Source organism: Cannabis sativa, chromosome 6 (genome assembly GCF_029168945.1).
Source record: "Cannabis sativa cultivar Pink pepper isolate KNU-18-1 chromosome 6, ASM2916894v1, whole genome shotgun sequence".
NCBI lineage: Eukaryota > Viridiplantae > Streptophyta > Magnoliopsida > Rosales > Cannabaceae > Cannabis > Cannabis sativa.
Window position 1 is genome coordinate 72,275,516 of NC_083606.1, and position 12,170 is coordinate 72,287,685.

The following is a 12,170-nucleotide window of genomic DNA, read 5'->3' on the forward strand; positions in this document are numbered from 1 at the left end:
CTCTCCTTATTTTTCATCTTTTACTCATCTAATCTAATCTGTGTTTGTGTGTGGGTATGGATCTGGGTTTCAGAGCTAGAATCGAGCAAGTTCTCAAAGAGAACTTGCTCTGCTAGGGTTTCGAGTTTGTGAGGCTGTGTGTGAGTTGTGTCTGAGTGTTTAGGGTTCTAGACTCTTCTACTGAGTCTTTGAACCAAAGGTTCAATACGACATCAAGATTGGTGTCGTGGGGGTTTAAACGGTGCCGTTTAGTCTAAGTTTTTTACTTGGACTAGGAAAGGTCATTTCTGACCTTGAGACTGATATTTAATCTTTGTTGGTGTAGGGTTAAAGCAGTAAAATCCTACAGTTTTAAACAGTCATTTAACTTTATTAGCGAAGGTTTTCTAAAAAAACCGTTTTGAAAACTGACGGGAATAAGCTATTTTGTAGTAGTGTTGGGAACTCTTTTCAATATTCTTTGTTGTGTGGTGGTGATTTAAATAAAATTTTATATGCTCATGAAAAAGAAGGGCGAGTGTGAGATTGTCCTATCTTATACATAACTTCTAAAGTGCTTTAGATGAGTGTAGTTTCATGAATATGAGTTTTTCTAGACCAAAATTTACTTGGTGTAATTGTCAAGAGAATTCTTCTTTTACTTAAGTGGATATGAATTACGAATTTTGCCAAAACCGTCTCTAAAAGCCCTTTCTATAGTAGTGTAGAGAAATTAGAAAGGGAAACACAAGTGAAAAAAGAAGTAAGAAAAGAGAAAAAGTTGAAAGATTTGTGGATCCTGGCATTCGAAATATGGATTGAAAGATTAGACCAGTTGTAACTCCACCATTTTTGATAGTGCATACTCTGAGCATCTCTGAGGCAAGATCACCAACGATGTAATATGGATTTTTGGTGAACCTTGTAAAATCTGGTTGTGTCTTTCTTTTCTTGCATTTTTCTTTTGGCTATTTCTCTATCTCTCTGTGATTGAATGTGTGTGTGTGTGTGCATGTGAAACCCTAGCAGAGCTGCCTGCGTTTGTGATTTTCTTGAACATTCAAGCTTAGTAAGGAAGAAGAAAACTATACCTAGGTTTAGGTTTTAGTTTTTGGGTTGGGTCGAGACTTTTGTTTGGGTTGTGTTATTGGTTTACACTGTGGATGCATAGTGTTTACGATAATACAGTTATAATTATATCACTCAATATAAGTGTCTCATAATCACATTAAAACATTATTATAAATATGATATACTAGGTGGGAGGATATGACTGAAACAAAAACAATACTTCAAATTGCATACAATTTTGAGCTACATAGCTAGTACTCTTGGATAAGTTCTTCATTAGTATTAATAGTATTAATTAATAGTATCTCCTTGTTCAAATCTTTCTTCACTCATTTTTGTGGCAGAATTCAAGAAGAATGCCATCTCCTTTTTCACTTCTTCAACTGTTGACACATAGTCATGAAATTTATAATCTTCTTTCTGCAATTGACTTGGAGGAATTATTTTTCCATCTCTAGATTTTTGAATTTTCCATCGATCTTCTTATCTATTCTCATAGGTAATAATATCAGCTCTTAGAAAAAAATCGATTTCAAATCCTTTCCATTCAAATTTTTGTTGAATATATTTCGATCTTGCATAGTTTCTGCAACCATGCATTTAGTAACAACTAGAAGATTTCGGGGAAGTTAGTCTGTAAGATTCGCGCTATCAACCCTCTTAATAATGCTCGGAGAGAGCTGTCTAATGACTTGAATCCTAAATTAGTGTTTTCTCTGTTTCCTAAAACATCATAATTTGTTTTGAGATTAACTTCAACTTTTTTAGTACATTGTTTGAAAAGTAAAGATTTTGAATTTGGAGGAGCTTCTTTAAAGAAGTAGCAACGCCTTTTTGCGTCTACTTGATAGGCAACAACATACGAGTTAAAAGCGGATATTGTAAATGTTATGGCAACACTTTGATTGTTAAGTCTCACACATACAAATTGGGAGTAAGTTGACAAAGACTACTTTTATTAATCAATTAATAAAGTTTACCTTTAATTTTATATTTAATTGAAACATACTTCTTTTTATATGTATTGTACCCAAAATATTTTGACATAAGAGAGTCACATGGAGAGTATCTTGAAGTGACAGGGGTAAAATTGGTACAATGTTTAAAAAAGAAGTAAAAATAATAGACTTTAAAAAAGATGGTAAAAATAAAAAAGGACAATATAAAAAAGGTATAGAGTATAATTTCCTCTACAAATTGTTTGTCTTTGACCGCTGCCAGGGCCGATCCTAGACATATAGGCGGGCTAGACCCGCATCTAGGGTCCACTCATTTAGGGGCCTAAATAAAAAAAATATCTTTTAAAAACTATACATATTTTTAAAATAATTTTTAAAAATATCATTTATCTTTATAATAAGAGTTGCCTATATTCCATTTCAACTCAGGGTCAGTCCTGACCGCTGCAGATTTTGTGCACAACAATGGTATAGCATGGCTCTCAATTTTCCAAGAGAATTCTCTTCAAAGAGATTGCATGAAAATTTGGTATGATCCGACGCTGATATCTTTGAAATTAATGTTGAAAGTTATTCTGCTATAAGATTAGCTGTTAAAGAGAGCATACTCCAACAACATATCCATGTTGCCACAACAATCCTCACCATCATGTTTGATCCTTTCATTTTGCAACTATGTAAACCCACTTCCACTTCCTGTTGAAATATGTGAAGATGTTTAAAATTTAGTTTTATTACTAATTCATAAATCAACTAAACTCATACATATATTTTGCTTGAGCAATTTAGAATGTACTGAAATAAAAGTAAATGGGTTGGGTTGAGAGTTAAAAATATATATAAATGGACATTCTTATAATAATAGTATTTTTTAAGAAAAATTTCAAAAGTACCTAAGATTTTGAAAAGAATATGGAATCTTTTTTTTTTGGTTTGGGGGAGGACAAAAAATTTACATAAATTGCTATTTTTTGTAAATTTATTATACTTTTTACGTTCAAAGATTTTTTTTTTTTTTCTTTTACATTTTTATGGTGTTCATAAAAATAACACAAAAACAACAAGAAACTACATGAAAATAACAAAAAAAAAATATAAAAATAATAATATACAAATAACAAACAAAATAACAACAAATAACAAGAGTACAGCATAAAAATATATCAAAAAAATCATATTTTATGTAAATAAAATCTTATAATCCATAAAAATATTTAAAATTCTGTACAACCGTATTTTTATAATTTTTTTGTTATTTTTATGTATTTTTGAAATAATCCTTTTTTTTTACTATATTATAAATTTTTCTAACTAATATTTATAAGTTTGTAACCTTTTCTCAATAAAAAAAAAGTTTATATATGTTACAATTCTGTAAACAATATTTATAAATAAATAGCAAAACTCATGGTAATTTTGTAATATACTTTCCCCAAGTATATAAGGGTTAGAATGGGCCAACCCAACTATCTACAAAGGCCTAATAAATTATGGGCTTTAATATTTGAATAACACTTTAAAAAAATAAAAAATAAAACAGTAACACAATCAATTTAAACCATATACAGCAATTCAACCCATCCAAATAATAATAATAATAATAGAGGTATTTACAACAATATTGAATTTTAGGTAAAAATTTATAATTTTATTGTCACACAGAATTTTTTATAAAAATACTATTTTTTTTTTATATAAAATAACTGTAAAACAACCAAAAAGAATAATTAAAACAACAATAGAACAAAACTAAAAAACGACAGTAGTACAACAGTGAAAATTTAATACAGTAGACAATATAAAACTTTATACAGTATTTTTGAAAAATATTCTACTCTACAGTAGAGAGCTAAAAAGTTAAAAATTTCAGTATATGATGTAAAAACTATATAATAATATAGGGTTGCTATTATAAATTAATCCTAACCTAAATCTGTCAAATTAATAAGCACAAAATAATATTAATAAAAACAATAAGTTTACTTAATTTTATTTATTTATTTTTAGAGAAGTTAACTTAATTTAATTTAGAGGACTATTGTATATTTCATACCTGGAGATTTTGTTTTCTTTGTTGATGCTTTGAAGAACCTCTTTAGTGATGGAAAAGCCCTACTTTATTACCTCAAGAAGACACTTCAATATATTTAGTAACAATGTGCATATTCATCTAATCTTGATGAAATTTATCCAAAAATGAAAATATTGCAATATGTTAATATATAACATTGTTGTATTAAACATATAATATTCACTACAAGGAAAAAAAAAATGCTATTCGCATGTCACGATTAAATTAGTGCCAACAAATTTAATTTTTAGTGTTCATGGATATGTTAGCACGACTTATCATGCTCTTTTGGTCGTGCCTAAAAACGTTACGGACGCCATAAATAATATTGTACCAATTGATTGATCTAATAGCACGACACATGTAGTGCCCATTTAAATCGTAAACACTATCAGCCATGCTATAAGGCACGGCACGACATTATCATACCCAAAGGTTTTTATTTCTTTTTTAAAAAATAATTTTGTAATTTAAAATTTATTTATATTTATATTTAAAATATAATTATCAACAACCAATAAAAATTAATTTATAAAGATGTTTTCTACTATATAAATTAGAAATCCAAACTACAATAAGCATTTAAATAATTAAAGACAATAACTAAAATAAGTGTTCAAATAAACAATACTTATATATTGTCACATTCATACAACAACTAAAATAAGTGTTCAAATAAACAATATTTATATAGTCACAAATAACAATACTATAATCCCAATTGTGTGGACTCCTCCTCATCATCATCACCATTCTCTCAAGACTGCTGTTGTGGAATTTGCGGCATTTGTGGATAGTAAGGCTACTGCAATACTTTTGGCATTTGCGGGTAGTACAGCTACTGTGTGTGGGGCATCTATTGCATTGATGGCATCGATGACGATTGTTGCATCTAAGACGTTGGTGGCATGTGATGCATCGATGGTATCGAAGGCATCTGCTGCATATGAGGTGTCTGCTGCATAGAAGGCATCTGTTGCAAATGTGGCATCTGTTGCATCAAATGCATTTGGTGCATTTGTGGTGTCTGTTGCTGCATCTGTGGTGTGTGTTGCATGGGAGGTTGTTGTGGCATCTGTGGTGTGTGTTGCATGGAAGGCTGCTGCTGTATCTGTGGTGTGTGCTGCATCTGTGGTGTCTGCTGCATCGATGGCATCTGGTGCATAAAGGGTTGTTGATACATTTGCAGTGGTTGTTGTTGCATATGTTGAGTTTGATGCATTTGCGGTGTATGTTGCATATAATTTACCTGCAACTGCGACATCGGCGATGACAACCAAGGAAAAGGGGACATTTGCTGAGGTGATGACAAAGGATACATAAATGGAATAGGACACTGTTGCGCTTGGTGATATTGGAAATTCCCAGGCTGTGAAGATGAAGCAAACCCATCTCCAGACATTTGAGGTTGAAACGTCTGTGTTAGAGGCATTGGCATTCCAAACAGCTCCTCTTCAGTAGGTAGACGAACATTAGGTCCCAACCTTTGAGACATCCACAACATTGTTCTTGTCAACTTTTCAAGTTGACGCTCCACTCTGGGATCCATAGGCATATCTTGAGTATGAGAAAGTTGTGTGCGTCGCGATGAAGATTTTCCCTTTAATTTTCTCCCCACTCCTCGATTATGATCATGCCTTTCACCAAATACTTCATTGTGTGCACTCATTTCAATCTCCTCAACAGGTCCAACGTCGGGAGTATTGGCTCGTTTTTCATAAGTTGAAACCAACTCGTCCTATTTTTAGAATATAAGTTAGAAAGCATTGTAAACATACATAAAATAGCATTTTATTTAGAACATATGAATAATTACTTACATATCTTTGTGCAGCCAATTAATTAACATATGTATTTATTCTTTTTGAGGTATGAACATCATTTCAAGTCTCAATATAACCCTTATTCTTCTTAGAGAAATTAAGAAAAAATTAAAAGAAAAATGTGCAATTAATAACTTAATTAAATAAATATTCTAACTTACTTTTTCAAAACGCCTCTTAGCCATAGATTTTGATCCTTGTGTTGTAGGGTATTATTGCATCATTTTTTTATTTTCTGCGTTTATTTTATAACGAGCAATAAACTCCGGACTAGTGAAAATCTGACAAATAGGAAGCCATTCCTCTGGAGTAAGATCACTAGGCGGGTGGGCAACAACATTATCAAAATCTGCAGGACTTTTATAGTGTTTTTTGAAATGTACATGCCTTAACAACTTTCGTTTCTTATATATATCTGCTATTTCAGCACATGCAATATTTGTAATTATCTCAGAGTGTTCATTGTTGTCGATATCATAATAATACTGGATTAACAGGAAAAAAAGAAACAAGTTAGCAACTTAAAAATTGTAAGTAAGAAAAAAATTTAATATAATTTTTTTTACCCGAAGTCTGTTGAAGACTGAGTCACGATGCATCCTTGGCACATTTTCCCAACTACAATAATGTCTTGGGACGTGAATTCCAATCTCTCTCCCAATCAAACGAGAAAAAGCGTCACTCTCTAGTCCAACTATTTTACCAGCACGAATGTCACACACAAGAGGTAGCGGCACTGAAGATTTTTTCCTCCTATCCTCTAAGTCATTAAGGACATTACAACCACGTTTCCTCTTTCTCGAAGAATTAAAAATCTCATTTTCAGCTTCTAAAGCTTCATCTTCAGAAGCAGATTCACACTTAGTGGGGATCCTAGTAGGATCTGGTGGGTCCTCACCCCCACCATCACCTCCATGGTATCTAGCAACATCTGCAGACATTATACTAAAAAAATATACCATCTTATTAAATTGTGACTATAAATATATTACATATTATACTAAAAAACAATAATAAGATACTTCAAAATGAAATATCCATTCATATAACACATGTTTAAAATGAATAATATAACTAAATATAATGGTCACTATCCATCATGACTAATCAAATTTGAGGTTATTTTCTTATTACAATTTGGACTGCATAATAACTATACTTGAACATTTTTGAAAATTCTAAACAAAGAAAAAGCAATTAAAACAATCTACAAGAATAACAAAATAACATTTCACATACATATAATTTCCATCCATCCGATCGCACAATTTGAGTAGCATAACATCTATAATTATTGGACATTTCCGAAAATTTTAAACAAAGAAATAATTTACAAGAATAACATTTCACAATACATATAATTACTACTTATCTGATTACAGTACATGTATTCACAGAACCTACTTCATTACAGATGAATATATAAGATATTCAAACTCATCTAACATGCATATTCACCATAGTATCACTAGTCACAAAACTTATTTTACTCTAAATGAATATCTAACATATTCAAACTCTTCTAATATGCATGTATATATATATATACTAGAAGAAACTTACGTGCAAGGCGCACGTATATTTAGTTTTATGTTATGTGTTCTATAATTTAATTAAGAAAGATTCAATAAATAATCATATAATTTAAAATGATTTAAAAACTAATTTTAATTAGTGTGAGGGGTTATTTAAAAATCAATAGTGAAAAGTCAAATTTAAAATTTGCAGAAAGAGAAGAGGAGAATGAAAATTAGCTTGAAATATATTTAAAAAATAATAATGCTACACACTTACTATGGACACTTAACTCGAGCCGGTAATAATAAAATTATAAAGAATAAGGGTAGCAGACATATAACTGGATATATGAAAGAAAGAATATAAAAACAAGAAATATGATAGCTTCCAAATAATATTATAACAAAGCAATGCTCTCCAAATTTATCTTAATATCATTCTTCTCTTGAAGCCTCTCATCAATCTCATAGCACTCCATTATAGATTCAACAAAATATATGTGTTTATGTATATTTGGATTCAACAAAATATATGTGTTTATGTATATTTATTTTGAGCAAATCAGTAAACATATATTTTCAACAAATTAACCCGATAAACTCAAGATCCACATATATATAGCTAAGTATTCAAATACAATTGTAAAATCTAAACTTAAAACAAAATCAAATGGACAATTCATGCTCAACTAATAAAGCTATAAATATATACTGTTATGATTACATCAACCCAAATATTCTTACTTGCTATAACTGAATTATAAAAATTAAAAAGTATAATTTGAGATATATAGACTAAAATCATCCAAATAAACAAATAAATTAGTTACACATAGAATTATAAATGATACTTTTTTTTAGAGTGTGTTTGAAGCTTATGTGAAATTTTTTGGATCTCTTCAATACTATTTTTTATCTCTATTTTTTTTTTGTATAAATATATATGTATATAGAAAATTTATATTAAAAAAATGAAAAATATACGTACATATATTTTATTGTTGTTAATTAAATTCAAAATAGTATAGTAATAGAGAAAATTTAGAAATTAGATTTTTATTATGAATTTTTATTTATTTAAAATAATTAACTTTAATAAAAAAAATTAGAAAAAATGAGAACGTACAAGATTAGGTATATATATTTTATTGGTTTTAATTAAATTCAAAATAGGATAGTAAATTTATGGTTTAAATAATATCACATGAGAACAATATATAATATTGTATATATATAAATAATATCAGTTCAAATATCAAATATCAGTTTAAATTTTTATTTTATTATTTTATTATATATAAATAATATTTTATTATTTTATTAAATATAAATAAAAAGTCACACCCATGAATTTCTCATAAACCAAGAATTTAGTTATATAGGCACACTTTATATAGAATAGATATATATATATATATTAATAATTAAAAATAACCAATACTAACCTTTAAAATGCAAGTTTTTTCCAAAGATAGAGAACACCGAAAAGAGAGACTAACTTCTACAAAGAAAATCATTTCAAAAATAGTTAGTAACATATTTACATATTAAGCAAACATATATATATACAAATTCAAATACACAAAATATAAACAAATTAACAAAAAAAATTATATAGCTTTAAATAAACATCAAACTCATATACATTCAAAAACTCATCATCATATATATATATATATATATTCACATTTCTTTTCTCTTGACTTTACTAAAAAAGCCAAGACCCAATCCAACCAAAAAAAAAAAAACAAACACATTCATACCTAAACAAATTATTAAAGCAAAATTCAAATAAAATTGCAAATATCATATTTTTCATTACATGCTTTAGAAATAAAACTGAATATATATAGACACACATACACAAGTCAATCTAAAATATAATCTCAAATCAGAAGAAACTTATGCAAAATTATAAAAATTCCAGAAAAAGTTCTCATAAATTTACATGTAATTGGAGAAATTTTAATCAACAAAACTGAAATCAAAACTAAATAAAAACATCAGGTATAGATTTTCTATCTATACATATGCATATTAAAAATTTAAGTACTCTTATTATGTTTTTGAACAAATTAAATATAAACTAAATCCATTGAACATAGAAATAAAACTTAACTTTCACCCAATCAGAGAAAACCCTAAATATAAACTAAATCCCCAATTCAGATTAAGTTTAAGAACAATTTAACGAATCCCCAAATTAGATGAAGAAAAACTAATTTAGTTCTTGACACAAATCATAATAAACACATAAATAATCATCACACCTGCGATTTGGGAAGGACTGAGCCGACGGTGTCGTTAGAGAGTAGGGATTTCAGAAGAAGAAGAAGAACTGAAATGGAATGCTCCTCGAATCTGGTTTTATTCTTACAAGGGGGAAATTTTCGGCCCGACCTCGTCGTGCCCTTTGTCGTGCCCATCTACTCAGTTGGCACGCCACGTCAGAGCATCGGGCCCGATGGTGTCGCGCCCATTTGCTCAATTGGCACGCCTTGTCAGAGCATCGGGGCCGATGCTTTCGTGCCCAACTGCATAAGCGGGAAAATTCCCGCCTAAGCAACGTTCGGATTTCGAAACTATTGGGGCACGACATTCTCGTGCCCAATGACCAGAAAGTCGCGCCCATGCATCCAAAATTAGAAAAGGAAAAAAAAACCCAAAGGACACTTCGACTTTCGAGTCCAGGTTGGTTGTGTATCAGTTCAGAACGAAATTGATAGATATATGCACTTTGATAATGCTCGAGTGAATATTGATTATTATTTTATTATGTATTATTAATATCATGGGCATCAAAGGGAAATTCTTTACGTGAAAGAAACCCACGAAAACAAAGTTATATAATTGGACTCAAGAGTCTGAATCTCAAACAAAATTGGGTAGTTTATGGTTTGGCTTCTTGGTGGAAGTTGAATCTACTGATCAAACCTTTGTCAATGTCTTCTTGTTGTTTAACATATTGTTTTTAATTTTCTGTTTCGGTAGTAAGGCGCTTGTTGTGTAATATTTCTATTTTTGTGCATGACGAGTATGAAGAAATTCAGTGCTTCTATTCTCATGGTATAGATAAGGGAGGACGAACTGCTTATATTGAAAAAACTCGACAAAATTTAACCAAAAAATTGAATAACGAGTGTCGCCACTGTATGTACACATTGGACAAACAATGAGATTGAGAAAAATAAATAAATAGTGGCATGACTAAGATTGTCCATTGGTTTCTTCCATAAAAATATGAGAAAAGTCCCTTATTATGTTTCTTATATTTTTTAGAATGTCTACAAATTCTATTTATAATGTAAATATACAATAGAAGTAACTTTAATATTATTGGTGGCTGTAACGATGTAATATGGTTTAGTATTCTTCTCTCAAGAGTGGTACTTCAAATGGTTGTATTTTTATAATGCATTCTGAAATTTCAAATGTTTATATAGATAATATATATATACACAAAAATGAGGCTGTGAGGTCATGGACTAAAATTATATAAAATTCCATATTGAGCTTTGGTCTCGGTTCAAAATCCACACTAAAGAACATTTATGTGTTGGTTATAAAATGACACCAAAATTTAATGGTGTCGGTTTTAAACCGACAATAAAAGAAAATATATGTATACTTTAAGTGTCGGTTGTAAAACAACACTAAAAATAAATAGTGTCGATTCTAAATTAAACTTTTTGTCATTATGGAATAGGTGTCGGTTCAGTAAAAATATCAGTCAGTTTAAAATCAATATCAAAAGTACAGTTTGTAGTAGTGTACGTCTAGTACGAGTAGTAGAGACATTAAATTTTGGGGCTCTCAAAAATATAAAAGAAGAGTGTTATAGGATTTGAATCCATGACCTTAGACATTATTCTATCCACCTCAACCAACTAAGCTATAAGTATTTGTTGCTTATAATACACTTAAATTTTACTTAAATAAAAGCTTAATAATTTTTTTTTATTTTGGGCTCCCAGAAAGTGTGGGCCCTAGGCACGGGCCTAGCCCGCCTATGCCTAGGGCCGGCCTTGCCTGCATGCCCTAACACTCCAACAAGAGGTACGCTGCTTCTGAATGATGGGACCACCTGACACTCAATAACTACAACTTGGCACGAGACCACCTCCTACAAGATGTCACTTGTAGACGTACAACATCTTACCTGTCTCTTTGGGACAAGTAGGGTTTCAGCTTGTAATTAGAGTCAATAGATCTCCCCTATAAATACTTCATTTTTAGGCCTTAAAGGTGGGGGAGAGAGAGAGAGAGTACGAGCTATAGTAAAGGGGTGGTAGTTATGCTATATTATATATAGGGTTTAATATTAGGGTCGAGATATATGGGTTGGGATGTTTATTTGTTTTTATATTTTTAGCATCGATTTATAATAGCATTAATGCTTAGCGTCTGTTATAAATTGACCCTAATGAGTGCTTATTATCAACAATTTTACACTCAATTTCAATAGCATCAATTCTCGTAAAAAATTAACATTTTGATCGATGAGAATATTTTTTTTGTAATTGTGAGTGGTGGTTAAGCGAATAAAATGAATTGGGGATCAATTGGAGAAAATCGAATAATATTTAGGATTAACACCATATTTTGTGTTTGTAAAAATCATTAGTTGGAGCATCTGTTTTTGTAAAATAATAAATTAGACTTCATATTTTACAAAATAGTATCATGAGCTTAGTTTTTAATAATTTTTTTAATATAACCAACTTAAAGATAATTTTTAGTACGAATAAAT

At 29.9% G+C, this 12,170-nt stretch overlaps 1 protein-coding gene across 1 annotated transcript; it reads right to left on the bottom strand.

Moving 5' to 3' along the window:
• Positions 1–4,689: 4,689 nt before the first annotated feature.
• Positions 4,690–10,256, bottom strand: LOC133038933 (altered inheritance of mitochondria protein 3-like). Its single transcript, XM_061117597.1, has 5 exons — positions 9,691–10,256; positions 8,866–8,921; positions 6,470–6,848; positions 6,065–6,388; positions 4,690–5,818 (listed from the first exon to the last, which is right to left on the bottom strand). The coding sequence occupies exons 4-5, from the start codon at positions 6,086–6,088 to the stop codon at positions 4,973–4,975; spliced, it is 870 nt and encodes a 289-aa protein (XP_060973580.1). The 5' UTR covers positions 6,089–6,388; positions 6,470–6,848; positions 8,866–8,921; positions 9,691–10,256; the 3' UTR covers positions 4,690–4,972.
• Between the last annotated feature and the right edge of the window lie 1,914 nt (positions 10,257–12,170).